A 15,302-nucleotide genomic window follows, 5' to 3' on the forward strand; every position below is an offset into this window, starting at 1 on the left:
TGTAAATATCCTAGACATCAACCTAGATATCATGCCAGCTTCTGACTAAAATGACGACAGAAGACCTCACAGGTTTACTAGTCATATTCTCTCAAAAGATAAAATCCTTGGGACTTTCTGAAAACGGATTTGTACTGCTCCAAATGGCCTACCTGAACAATGCCAGAGCTACTGTCACAAATAATTAATATTCTTACATAGACTTGGGTCCTGATGCTGGAGGCTACAGCCTACTTGCAACTACGTAGACAAAACTGTCACTCTGCAATACAATGAGCTGTCTGTTTAACCAATAGCTTAAACTCCCGCGCTGCAAAACGAAAATATGATGGACATTTAAAAAACCTTCCAAATGTGTCCGACGCGATTACTCACAGTACGTCAAACTTTTATTGTTCAAATATTCCTGAAGATATAACTACATATGGCGTTGCTCTTACATCATTTTAGTTAAACGACAGGACAAGTAAATTCTGATAGATCATTCGGAGTCGACAATATTATTTTCCTCTTTTTTACTTCAGCAATTAAAGATACACAAAAGTGGCAGGTCGTTCGACAATAAATAATAAATTATTTCGTAATACAGGAGCAAACAAAGAAAATTTCTCCACCGCTATCCAAACATGTTAACTTAAAACTATACACATCTTTGGGAAAGAAAAAAAAATATTGGACGGACACAAACACATAAACTTCCCACGCAGCTTGTGGTAAAATAGAGGTATACCTTGTTGCAATGCTTTAGTACTTGGGCTTGAAAAGAGACCATATAACAAAAAACTGTAAAAGCAGAAGGCCCGGCAGCCATATCGTCCTCAGATTGTAATGTCTGTGAACTAACCGCAGTTCCATCTATTTTATAGAAACCGAATAAACAGTCATTAGTTCGTTTAGGCTACTCATGCTGTGCACAGCGGTAGGCTATGGATGAGTATCAGACTGAGTCCTCCCAGGCCTTATTTTCCTAGTGGTTCACTGATTTGTCAAAAAAGAAAAAAAAAAAAAAAAAAGTCTAGGGGTGTTTGGCAAAAGTGTAGCCGACCAAGTCCATCCGGCCCAGTGCGCGACGGTGAAAGTGTAGGCCTAAAGTTCGGCAACGGGCTTTGGTGCCGGGTAGGTCCACTTTCGCTTTATCTTGCGTCTTTCGTCAACGGTAATCTTCTCATAAACAGTCTTTTCTCAACACTCACTGGACATGCCCGGTACATTTGAGCGTGTTTCATTCCCATGATTGTCATCACAGTGTATAAATACAACCAAGGGTTGTTTGGATAAAGAGGCCTCGTGCATTCGGAGAGCGGTATTATTCAGGAGCAGCCTCAGTGAAACAGGGATGCGCTAGTCTTCGCGACCCCTGGCTTGCGGTCGGCATCTCTTGTCCTCCTTTTCTATGTTTCTGAAGTTGAAGATAATCCATATGGCCTAGGCCTCTATAGGACTGGCTACCATACTGTTTGGTGTATCTGGCAGTTGTGAGGACATAGACGCAACTTCGCTCCCTGTTGAATTCGAGCCTGGCCCTCCTTCAGAAAAATTTACCTAGAACAAAAAGTAAAATTGTTATTATTATTATTACTGTTTTGTTGTTGATTTTACTGAATACTCGTACTAATAGCTACTAGGTAGTTTACTAACAATATTTTCTTTTAGACCTAGATTTAACTCAGGGACTCACCAATTGCTGAAAAGCAGGTTGGTCAATGTCACTCTGCAGTGCAAAGTCACTCAGAACCTTCCAAGGAGGCTGGTAAGTTTGCACCTCTACTTGGCTTGCCTGTAAACCACCGTCGTGTCTCTCAGGACTGGTTGCAACCATTGGAGTCCCTGTCATTCCCTGGATGTTCTGTAAAAAGTCCCAAAAGACTAATACAATGATGGATGGATAGATAGATAGATAGATAGATAGATAGATAGATAGATAGATAGATAGATAGATAGATAGATAGATAGATAGATAGATAGATAGATAGATAGATAGATAGATAGAGAGAGAGAGAGAGAGAGAGAGAGAGTTGGCCTTACCGTTTTGTCGTTGGGCTGCTGCTGTTGGAGCTGTTTCATCAGTAAGCTCCGCTTTTTGTCCTTGCACCGTTTGTTTTGAAACCAAACCCTGATGACTCTCGGACTGAGGCCCGTCATCTCCACAAGCTGCTCCTTCATGAGGGCGTCGGGTCGAGGGTTCGCGTTGTAACAGGTCCTCAAGGTGTGGAGCTGCTTCTCATTTAGGACTGTTCGGACGCGGGTCGTTTTCTCAGGCTGCTTGTGCACGTGCGGTCGGAGCGCGGGCTGACGGGCCGAGATTGGCTCTGCTGCAAGAAAAAAAAAAAAAGGAATAGCTAAATAAATATAATGGTACCAAAGTTGTGTCCATTTTATGGTTTACTTAGAAATATGCAAGCGCTTTTATTTCGCAAGGGATTAAATAATTGCGCTGGGTAATGTTTGCATTACACGAAAACACAACTTGGCCTAAAGCACACATTTGTGTGGCAAACGAACCAAAAATAACCCACAAACAGAAAAAAAGAAATCATACATTTTGGAAATGTGGAAATATTGTTTCTCTCTCAACCCTTGGTGCCTACATAACCCATATAACACAGCTTCATTTTATGTGAGTCGGAGGATGAATGAGAATTTAACTACAAGCTTACTGGAGGCACCAAGCAAGGGGATTTAATCGTTTCCCTCTTAACATATATGTTGCTATTCTGTTTATAAATTAACCATTTCCAAAGAGATTTGATATGAAATTCTGTTGTGAGTTACTTATAAAAGAGTTCCAATAACAAACTATTTGCTAGCCAAAAGGTATAGGCTTATTCGTCAATACCACAAGTAACATCCGCGCATATATTTTTTATAGGCAAATATATTTAATCTCTCTTCAAAATATCATTAATACTTTAATTTGGACCTTTTGTTCCAGTTTGCCACAGTAAAATCATTAAGATACCGTGGACCAGTGCTTCATGCAAAAAGATTTATAACACTTAATTAAACCAATCAGTGTATACCTCAAACTTCAAGAAATTAGCCACATTCTTTATATTGCATAAACTGTAACGTTTTAAAACGACGCACTATCCAGTTCATATCAACGTCTCTACGTATATTTAATGAAGACACAATAATAAAAAGTAACATTAACAATTACTCATTCCGAAACAAAACTGGCCACGTCAACAAACAAGTAAAAGTATTTGACATCATCTATTAGCAATTTAGAACAAACTTTATTTTGAACCAGGGCAGCCTATAATTTTATACATTGACTTTATATTCGTTTCAAACATTTAAATCTAGCACAAAACATCACATCTAGAAGGTTTGTCCTTCCCAAACCCCTCTTGATGTATTAACAAAGGCTTTATCACAGTCATTGTTTTTCATTGTTTACTTTTCTTAATAACAGGCATATATTCCGCATATTTATGTTTTTCTGAAATATGTTTGAACCAGCCTTTGTGTTTCTAAAGAATATCCACAACCCTGCATAGATTTATCGCGTGGTTGGCTTGGAACCAACGGAGTATCAATTTCATGCATGAATAGCCAAATTCAATAACGGACAAACTGTAGGAAAAATAAAACGTGTAATGTTGACAGATCATGTCTTGTGAGCCTATTAGAACCATTTTAATTTGTGGGCCGATATGACATAATGTCTGTATTCATCACCTATTTCGATGTCAGTTTTTATTTTAAATGAGACAGCTTCTGTGCATACCTTTTAATGCCTAAAACCTTTTTTTTTTTTTACCTTTTAAGGCCTAAAACACGACCGTGAAGGCTAAATAATTACTACAAAGTTTCCAAAATTTGCAAAGGACAAACTCTTTGGCGCGCGGCCTTAAGCAAACAATTCGCAAAAATGCAGTAAAAAGTCTAACTTACCTGCCATTTGTAAAGGTCTCGCCGGATGTAAAGGACTAAGAGGGTCTCCAGTTCCCATTGTTGCCCTCTCTACCACGTCGTGGTCAGCCCTACAGAAGAGGCCGTCGTCCCGCAGAGCAAACTCGTCTCCCGGGATAAGCTGCCGGCTACACGCCACACATCGGAAACACTCAATGTGGTAAACTTTGGAGCGCGCTCTCATTACAAAGTCGTTCTTGCTGAAACCAATGTTGCATTTAGCGCATTTTATCCCGTATAACCTGCAACAAAGACGACAGAAACGCTCGTCACTGTAAGGACACAAGGCTAATATAATAATAATAATAATATTATTATTATTATTGTTATTATTATTATTATTAACAATAATATACAATTATTAATAATAATAATAATAATAATAATAATAATAATAATAATAATAATAATAATAATAATAATAATAATAACAAACACGTAATAGTAGTAGTGATAATAATAATCCTAAAATGTTGAAATTAGGCATAAATCTCTTACAAGAGAAATATACATTAAATATGAAATAGTAATATAGAACAAATACCAATGGTCAGTGAATTATTATAGTATCCAGTCAAATACAACAACATAGTAGGCCCAGCTATTAATATTATTATTGTTGCTTTTGTTGTTGTTGATGGTGGTGTTGTTAGCAGTAACTATATTAATTGCCTTATCTAAATTAGTCCACATAATGCGATCTTTTGTTTAATAAACAAACATAAGAATTAGTATGATAATGTCCATATTAAATATTTATTTAAATCTCTGAAGTTTGCATTTTGTTGCATAAAATAAATGCATTAGTTGTCTACCTCTACTCACACTGACAATATCTTAATGCTTGGTTGTAATTTGATAGTTTGAAATTTATTGGATCGCTATGCATATGAAATAAACACAGGGTAACTACGGCATAATTACACTGAAGTTTAATTATAGGCGTTAGATTAACATATAGGTGCAGTCGTGTGAAAAGCCGGGTAGCATTAGAATGACAGCGTGAGATCGAGACAATCTACCAGTAAATAATGAGAGGTTTGTATTCCTGCGATGCCACCACACACTCAGAGCATATTTATCTGCATTTTATCGACTAAAAGGTGAGACTTAAAATGTCTGCCTTACCTGATGTAGTCTCGTTTACAGTACGTTTTTCCGTCCCGAACAAAACAAGTGCAAGACTCATCCAAATATTGGTTACATTCTGCACATTTCAAACACGCCGCGTGCCATTCCAGATCCGGGGACACTCGAAGAATATACTGATCGTGGATTTGATTTCCACAGCCAACGCACAATGAGATTAGTCGTTTTTCTGGCGACGAAAGGGAAATCATAAATGTTAATATAATTCTGATACCAGTTATAAAGCACAGTCATGCATTGTCCGCTTCAGCCTTTTATATAACTTTGAAGCATTACTTTATCTTTTTAGTGATGACAAGCAATATTGCGAGTAGAAGTCAGTATGACACGATTAAAACAATATGTCGTGTATCAAATGACTTTGCATTACGCATTTTGCATAATGCGTAATTAATCTCACTTGATAATTGTACCTTCTAAGAACCTATAGGCCGAAGATAGTAAAATTCGCCCAGCGAATAATAACAGTAATAATCATCATTATTATTATCATCATCATCATCATCATCATCATCATCAATATACCCTGCAACGATTTAGAGTGATGAGGAATAGCTTCACAGCAACAGCTTGTTCGCGTCGCTCTTTGCTATTCCGGCGGACAAAAATGGGACTCTAACTTCAAGACTTTTGGCAAGCAAAAAAATTATAGTTACGTTACTTTTTATGTCTCAGGACACGTATTTGTTCAAGTCTCGAAGCACGGTAATAATCGTTCCTTCTTTAAGATGAACAAGAAAGGCAGACAACTTACTTTTTGGTGGGTCTCCCATATCTCCCATGTCAAGAAAGTAAGGCGGTGTTAGGTCCACTTTAAAAACGACGTGAAGGCCCGTAGCGCCCGTGTTTTCAGCCAGTGGGGTAAAAATGTGACGGAGGGTCCGAGGTGTTGTAGAACTTCCCGAAATCAAGATGCTTGCGATTAGAGTTTGGGGGTGTGTTTGAGCTCCAGTGCTTGGTCACCGCATTGATGGGCCACTCTTGTCTGTATCTCTGTCTTCCTCTCTCAAACTCCGTTGGTTTCGACTCTTCTCTCTTGCCATTGGACTGACGTAGGGCACCGATACGTCACCTTTATGAGAAGCTGATTGGTTATGAAACGACGAGCAGCTGTTCTTATTTTCGAAGCACGAGTCTCCAGGAGCAGTGCCTATGTTTTATTCCGTTTCTTTATTTCAATCATTTATTTCTCGGATTAGAAAATATTGGGTTCTGGGACTATTGAAATAATTACAAAGACCCAATCGTCATTTTTAATATTTATAAATGTTTTTTTTGTACAATTTGTTATTTAAAGTCAAAATAAACGCTTGAACACTTTGACTTTTAGTTCGCATTGATTGCTATTTTCATTTTTCCTTTTATAAATTTACTGTTAGACACAAGGTATCCGGGTTTAAATTTAAATATGCTTTCAATGTTTAGTTTATCGTGACATATGGTGGTTAGCAGGATCAGATATGTATATAAAGCGACACATTCAGTCTTTACGATATAAAGAGAAACATTTTCCGTCTTTTATTTTGTTGTAATATCCTTTTTTGCGAATTAGTAGACAGTAATATATTACCCAAAATGCCGGTTTCTGATATTTCATCAATTGGAGTGCTAATCATAGTTTATTGTAGGCCTGGGTTATCATAGGGCTACGCCTTTCTTTATCATTCAGCACATATTCACTTTCCAAAACTTTGCAGCTAAAGGTGCAAATCCTTGATTAGACACTGGCGAGCATAGGCGCCTAATATGACTGAAATCGACGGCACGCTTGTAGGTTGTAGCTATTTAAACCAAAACGCAATTACAGCACATAATTGCAGATAATGACCGTTTTAAACTGCGCGAGACACGTGGTAATATAATCTCAGTGTAAGGGATGGATTGAACAAAATGGGAAGAACATGGCGCAGAGTCGCCAACACTTTGCCTTTTTAGACAACGGACGAGTAAAGTGAAGAGTATTACAAAACACGCAAAAATACATTGGGACAGGTAAAACGGGCAGTGACGTGAACAGGTTTACATGACTTCCAACTGACTCATACAGATGAGCGTATTTTTAATTCAAAAGGCTACTATGCACCACACACATAGGCTGCCACATATAGCCTACAAGGGAAAAAAAGAATAAACACTTAAACAATAAAGATCGTTAGTTTTATACCATGTCTAAATAAATAGCATTTTGTTTTTGTTTTTTAACATTTTCTCTCGACATGACTTATTAGTAAAGACTAATAGATGCACTTGACCGAGATGAGATTGCAGAACTGTATGTGACGACGGGCATCCTCTGTAGAAATCGTGGCATAGAAAACCCAAACACGCCCTCTTGTGTCAGCAACCATACCCAGTATGACAACCCAGCAAACAAAGACTTGTCGACTATTAAAGAGCTTTGTGTGTCTTGGGTCCATTGCATTGTAAATGCACATCTCTGTGATCCTTTGTTGTCATTTCTTAATTACTAAATAATTACTTTTAGAGGTTCCTAGCATAAGGTCTTAAAGGGAACAAGAAGTAATATCAGACCAAAATGTTTTGCTATTATTTGTTTTTGAGCCTGTGATGCTCATCTTTGACAGTACAGAAGGAATTAGAGAATAGCTTACTTGCACTTGTAGCACGTGTGTGTGTGTGTGTGTGTGTGTGTGTATTGGGGGGGGGGGGAGTAGTTATTTTTATGAGTGATTAATGGTGCATGTCACCATGAACACCATGAATGCAGATGAAGAACTATGAGCATAATACCCAGTATTGTATTTCCTCCAAGCAGCTCAACTACAAAATACTAAACAGATACATGAGAAGAATGAGTCCAAAAAGTATATAGTTGAGAGCTTGCTTTCAGATCACTTTCTGTCACATGGTATTACAACATTAGCATAGTGTTGTGTGTGCTCATTACCTTTTTTCATTATTTCATGTTTATATACGTCTAAAATCATAGTGGATGTGTGTCCCTTAATCCATAAATACCAGATCAGACTATCCAAAAACAATGAATAGGGAAAGAGCCTACGAATGCAGCATCTGCCTTCATGAACAGAAGTCGAATTACCATGCGGTGGCACTAAGAAAATACAACAGCAGCATGACAGTTCACTGACGAAACACATGCATGCTGTTCCAGTCCAAAAAGAACATTCTTAATTAGACACATACGGGAATGGGGATATGGGAGGATTCACAAGGAATCAGTACTGTCTCTGCAGGCCCAAGCCATAAAATACCCAAACAGAAAGACTCATATATAACTATATATTTCATATTCCATGGTAACACATCCAAAATTATGTTTCATTGATAATGTTCTGTTTATAGCAAACTTTGAAAGAATGAAACAGACAAGGTTGCTTGAAGATAACCCCCTGTGTTCTGAGTGATTTGTTTATTTTTGTATACTTATTTTAAGAAAACCTTGTGGTCAAAATGAGAATTTAAGCATCCATAAACTTCCATATGATTTGCTCAGTCTAGTCTGCTCATAAACCAGGTTCAGATCCTGTGTTTATGTTTTTGTATCTCATCATTAGCACATGTAAACAGTTACATTATGCATATGCCTTGCCTAGCATTATTGCAGTGATAGGATAAATTACTCTGCCCTGTCAATAGGAAAGATTTCTGCTTGAAAATTTTTAGTGTCTGAAAATGCATCTACATTGTACAATACAGAAAATGCACTGGGCACAATTTAATGAACATCAGTACACAGGTGGAGTGTAGCTTTTAAGCATTGTAATGTTTTGAGCACAAATTTATTTTGGACAAATAGCTCATATTCCTCATGCTTGAATGGAAGCACAGTCACTGGCCTTCTACAGCTATAGTTGAGGCTAATCAAATCTGTCTGTTCTTATAGATCACATTTTGCATATATATTAAAAAAGGTTTAATCCATATATCATAGGATTGGTGTCAAACTTACCCAGTAGTTGTGAAGCATGAGCAAATAATTTACTTTAATTAGCTGTATTGAACTGTAAAGGTTCTTTAACATCTTAAATCAAATCCCTATTGACTTCTTGCTATTTATTGCGTCCTTTGACAGGTAGTGACCAAGTCAGTGTAGACCTGGCAAAGTGCATTTTACTACAATCTTTATTTGTTTTCAGGCTTTTAAAAGTATTATTAACTTGTCCCTCAGGTTACTGCCAGTTCCTACTGTATGGTCATCAGTGGCTAACAATCTAAAAGCGAAGCTTCCTATACACTGGAGAGATATGGAATATTAGGATTCCAAACCCTGGAATGTCATACTGACACAGTTGGATTACTTTTTTTATACACCTAATTTTTTCCCTATAGCACAGAAACAAAGTTGAGTTTTTATCTTCAATGTTACCAGCATGAAATATGAGATAACTTTTAACATTAGCTGTGGCAAGACCTCTCATTAACCCCCTCAGTCCCATTGATCACGCATCACAAGCTGATGGTCGGCTGCATCTGGAAACGCCATTAAAAAGGGGGAGGGAGTTCCACATGAAGGACACATGCTATTGACACACCACAGTCTTCTGTCATGCTATTCAATAACATGCATTAGTTGTTCTTGGGGTGGGGGGTGGGGAATGTAGCGGGGATTCTCGCTGTGAAGTGAGCAACGTGTACAGGGTTGCATTACGTCTTGGTCTTGAAAATTTACGAAAGTCCTTGAAGGCAGGCTCCCTTAAAGAAGTACCCTAAAGAGTAGTAGTGACTGCATTTTCATTTCATTGGTATGCTAAAATATATGCTCATAGGAGCACTCTTATTTTGGTATTCTCAGCCTCATTTGAATGCACCTTGCTATCAATGTGCTTGTAAATGAGGTGATATATACCGGCACTGATGTTCTTATGTTTAAACTGTGTAAAGTAAGCAAAAGCAGTTCACATAATCCACTTTCTTAGCCTGTTTCAGAGGCACTGAAATTTCAATGTGTTAGTGAATTCAGACTGTTAGACTCCAGGCACAAGCCACCATCAGCTGCAGCATCCAGTTTTTACAGCTCAGTGGGAGTCCCTCTTGCTGAGTGACATGAGCAGTGTTTGAGACTTTGTGTGTGTGTATATGTGTGTGGCCAATGATTTCTGTAGCCCTAATGCTCTCCTGTCTGCCTAAGAGCTCTTGCACTACAGAATGTGTGTATGTGTGTGTATCCGTGTCTGTGTGTATCTTCGTGTGTGTGTGTATACCTGTGTATTCCTGAGTTCTCTTTGCCACGTTTGTTCTTTCTGTAACAATGTCTCGTTATGATCACAGCTTGGCATGAACTGAGATATAGTGCCACCCCCCCCCCTACATTTTTCACATATCAACATGAAAATCACATAGCTTCAAATGCTTTCAGCCTTAGAATGATACTGACTTGAATTTCTTGTACTGTACCTGTCGTCTGTCTATATTTATCAGATCATTGATTAGAACATGGAAATGAGACTGCACTCACTCATTTCAGGAGCCCACCTTTCTGAAATCAGGATATTGTGGCTCTCCATTTTTTTAAAGGTGTAAATATTGTTTATTACATTGTACTGGATATAAAAGTAGACGCATAATCGTCACAGCAATAGAATGACTAATGGCATCAAGTTTATTTTGTTTATTTTCAGGTTTATTTTGTACTGAGAAAGAGTTATGTTTAACAATCAGATATCTATCGTCACTCATGAGTTGGAGGTTTAGCTGGTCTGCAAATGCCTACGCTAAGTGAGGTATAAGTTATGTTATGCCAGTATTAAGTCCAGATGTTGGCTTTGAAATCACATTGTTTAGAATATGGGAAGCCTTTCTGTCTCAAAAAATCCAAATCTCCAAAATTGGAGTCCTTATCCTTAGTTTTCTTCACATCCATATGTGATCTTGTGTGGGAAACATCTGATGCAATATCATCTGCAAACTTTGAGTGTCCATCCATTCCAGTGTCTTCCTTCACCTGGACTGGATGAGTTGTACAGACACCTCATCCAGGTCATTGTGGCCACTGCCCTGCACCACAAACCATATGGCTGATTCGGCTGTGGCCCACCTGAGGCAACCATGCTAATCATTGAAGACAAGTGCCACTTGACACCAGCGCGACAGATGGTGTTCCAGGGCCAGTGCACAGGGCTCGTGCCTGGGCTCTGAGCTGGTGCCATGACCCTCCTCTCCTGGGCTCAGGTCAGAAGGAGAAGCACAATTGATGGGTGATGATGTGTCAGAGGCGATTAAATGTGATGCCAACCGGCTCCTCCCAGTTTTGTCCCAATGGACGCAGCATTGCCTGCGGCTAAAGGCAGAGGTGAATTTCAACACATACAGGAAAGCGGGACTTGGTATGGGCTTGGGCTGATTTCAAAAGGAAGCATCAAGACAAGAGCATGTTATGTGGTGTGAAAGCTCCACCTTTTCTGTTGTGGAGGCTCTTCATACTTTATAGGTCAACATGGGAAGGGCAACATTTGATTGATTTGATTGTCTTAGTTGCAAGCCAACACATACTCATACATAAATGTATTTGGAAATGGCTTTTTCTTGACAGCAGTCAATAAATGTTATAATTTTTATTAATTTCCATTTCAATGGCATTTACATTAGCAACCTTTTTTAGTGATAATACCTGGATGATCTCAAATAATATTCAAGAGTAACTCAATTTGCTCAAGAATATAGAAAAATATATAGCTGTTGAACTCAAATGAAAGCTTCACTTTAAGTCCTAGATGGTGCTTGAATACAGAACAATGCACAATCTCAGAGTTGTAATCATCACTGCAAAGCTGCATCTCTCATAGCCATGGGCTGCCTAAAAAGAGTCACTGGCACTCTAGGTATTTTCCAGAGAGAGAAAATGATTGCACATCTAGTTGATTTTTGTTCTGGCTGCTGTACAATATAATTCCAAGTGGTTGTTTAAGACTGAGGTGTGCAGGCTAGAATTAAGACTGATTGAGTGAATGATTTTGCAGCCCCTTTCCACTAATAATAGCCATCGTCCTGGAATCGTAAAAATGGCTTTATTATTTCTTCAGATGCTAACTTTTTGACATAATGCATTTTATGTTATTTTTCATGGTACATCAGTAAATAAAACGTTGCAATGGTATCAGAAATGTTCCGAAATATTTGGATAGTTCATAACTCATTTTAAATGTATGGTGTAGTGTTCTAGCAAATACAAAATTAGAGCAAACCTTGAGCGATGTCACAACAGCATGTGTAATTCATATGCATGCTATTGGTTAATCACCTCGGAATAGTCGGCAATCATCCAGACCATTGGCTTGTCTATCAGCATCTGTTATTCAGGTTTACATTTAAATAAATATGACATACAGTATTCATCCAACTTTTATTTCCAGAGCTGTCTAAAATTGTGTATGCTCTGGCACATCAGACCCATAGGCTACATCAAATGGAAAGTAAATCTGCTTTCTTCATCAGATTAGTGGGGATTTGCGGGGACAGTAAATGGGTGGGGGGGTGGGGGGTGGGGGGGCGGTTGCTGTCCTCTGACAGACAGAGAGGAGCAGTGAAAGCTCAGCCGGCTGATGTATCAAGCTGAGCGAGTGCTATGTTTGTCTTCTGGCGCCAAGGGCTTCTCAAAGGCTTTCTGGGCTTGAGTGTCTGTCTAGGCCAAAAAAAAAAGAAGGAAAGAAAGAAAGAAAAAGAAGGAGGGGTCGGGTTGTCGCGATGATTCCTCCAGCAAGGTGATCACTCGGGGTCATTTGTAAGACAATGAAGATAGCCCTTTCCTTGACCAGGTGATTCTCTATGACTCAACTTGCATTACTCTTTATCACAGTACATAACATTTTGGAGTATATGCTTTCTGATGTAGGATCACATAGGCAGTTCCTCTCTGGGCAGAGAAGGAAAAAAATTTAAGCACTTTCTGTGTTCGACTTGAGTGCAAGAGTGTAGTGGTGGAATATAGTTAATCGTAGAATAAGATGTTCTCTGGCAAACTTGTTTCTGTACATTGAGGGAAACTGAGCTCACATGTACGTGACTGTAGGTTGCATCACCACTTTCATTAGTATTTAAATAATTTCACATTTACTGCTGGGTTTGTATGATTCTGTAGATTTCACAGAGCTGGAAAAAACATATTCAGACAAAAGTAATTTTCATGTTTAAATGAAATGCATCAACAATCCCACAGTCCAGTCATTTGTATAGAATTTGCATAGAGTTTTAATATATTACTCTCATATATTAGAATGTTTTTAAGAGCAAATAACTCAACTCCCAGCTGCTCACTCAAAGACCAGTCAGAAAAATCAGAACAAGCAAAGATGTAAGACAGTGTAGAGTAGGGCTGCATCTGAACTAGAAGATATTGGGTAATCTCATTTGAAATGCAAGATACTGGTTAATCTCATCTGAATTACAAACTGCTGGGTAATCTCAGCCTCTGGTAGGATCTGCTGAACCAATGGATATTTCACAGGTCAACGTCTGAGTGGTTCTCCAGAGTCTACAGAGATTACTCTGCAATTCCCCTGTTGTGCTGAGCAGTTATTTTTCCCCCCAGCGTGCAAATGTCACTTCTGAGAGGTCCTTACAGGAATGGCAGTGAATTAGGCAAAATTTTTGAGTGCCTTTCCCCCCTTTTTCATTCATTTCCTTACCTACCACAGAGATGCTGTAGCTGCAGGTAAACTGAAGGAAGGATTATCTGGTGGGGGAGTGAGGAACAGCGATGCTGAGAAATGAGTCCGTGGGGGGGGGGGGGTGCTCAGCTACGTGACAGCCTGGCGCACTACACGAACACAACAAGTCGTCGCATGTCAAGCATCCCGGAAAATTTGCTCTCCAATCCAGCTCTTGGTAGAGGGAAGCGGGAAGTGGACAAGCTGTGGATGGAGTGAGAAGATAGGCGAAAGGGCGAATCCTTCGGCTCCATCCTGCCTTCCTGTCACTTGAACAGAAAGCTGCTTTCAGGCTTCATGTAACGGGTGAAACTGACACCTTTTTCTTCCCAGTCACCTCCCATCACGGGGAGCAGAAATCGTCCTCCACACTGCTTGACAGAAGCGAAAGGATATAGCCTGCCTTTATTCTAGAAACAAAGGTTAGTTTTAAGATGGTCGTCCCAAATTTTATGTGACAAGGTACCAGCCTTATTTTTCATTTATGCATTGGTTCGTTGTGTAATTTCATGCATGATAGCATTTAAAAAAAAATTTATTCTGCCTATTGTAAAATGACAGGAAGCCATCTTATAGCTGTAGCTGCAATTGTTTAAATAGCACCACAGCAGTCAAGGACATTTGCTGAGTTTATTAACAGAAAATATGGTGCAGGCACCTCTTGTGTATTTTAATGGGTGCATTGTAGTTGTTCAAAAGCCTGTGAATTAGTGGAAATGTCTCCACCTTTTTTCAAGCCTTCCTGATGAGATATTTAACAGAGTTCTACTGTAAACAAGCAAACAATTATTTCAGATTTTTGGAAACATCTTTGTCTGTGTTCCAAGAAGAGTTATGTCCACAGAACAGAGTATTCTATGTAGCTGTAGATTAGAGATATTTCAGACAAAATGTCATGTGTACAAAAAAAGTGTTTTTATTATTATTTAGCCATACACAATATATCAATTTGCCCTGGTCCTCTATGTGCTTATATAAAACCTCAAAAACAAATGGAAAAAAAATGTGGATTTATTATATTATAAAATATGCAATATGTTCAGCATAATGGTCTACATTCTACTTGTCTTAGAGCTGCAATGGTTTTTACTGGACAAGTAAAAACAATCTCATAATGTCTCTTGAGTTTCACCCTAAATACATACGGGCCAACCCTGTAACCCAATAGTTACATTTGGACTCTCTTCCTGGCGTCAGCAAGCCCACAGCACCTCACAAAAAAAGAAATAACTTACATTCCAGCCTTGTCTTCACACTTACTAAATGGATTGGCGTCAACACTACCACAACATTAGCCCATTGTATCCAGTAAGAGCAACCTCCTTAAGAGAGTGGGTGAAGTCAGCTCTGCAATGCTCAATTACTTCCATTTTTTTGAAGGTCTCTGCAGTGATACTGCCATAACCTCCGTCATGGTACAGTAGCGCTTTAAAACAGATCTCCAGGCAAGATTTGACCATGGTGGAGATGACAGGAGTATCAAAAGATGAGAGACTGTCCTCCACCTCCACAAATGGTTTACCTTTATATGAATGACAGATGAGGCCAAAGATCAATCGAAACTATTAGAAAGCTTAAAGCCATGAGAAAAATCCTTAGCTCCTAAAAGGG

General features: G+C 38.7%; 1 protein-coding gene across 1 annotated transcript; it reads right to left on the reverse strand.

The window, feature by feature from the left end:
* Positions 1-392: 392 nt before the first annotated feature.
* isl1 (ISL LIM homeobox 1) lies at positions 393-6,009 on the reverse strand. Its single transcript, XM_027029560.2, has 6 exons — positions 5,822-6,009; positions 5,047-5,236; positions 3,901-4,160; positions 2,026-2,312; positions 1,679-1,846; positions 393-1,542 (listed from the first exon to the last, which is right to left on the reverse strand). Exons 1-6 carry the CDS (start codon positions 5,847-5,849, stop codon positions 1,426-1,428), a joined length of 1,050 nt encoding a protein of 349 aa, XP_026885361.1. The 5' UTR covers positions 5,850-6,009; the 3' UTR covers positions 393-1,425.
* Between the last annotated feature and the right edge of the window lie 9,293 nt (positions 6,010-15,302).

Source organism: Electrophorus electricus, chromosome 9, assembly GCF_013358815.1.
Source record: "Electrophorus electricus isolate fEleEle1 chromosome 9, fEleEle1.pri, whole genome shotgun sequence".
Taxonomy (NCBI): Eukaryota; Metazoa; Chordata; class Actinopteri; order Gymnotiformes; family Gymnotidae; genus Electrophorus; species Electrophorus electricus.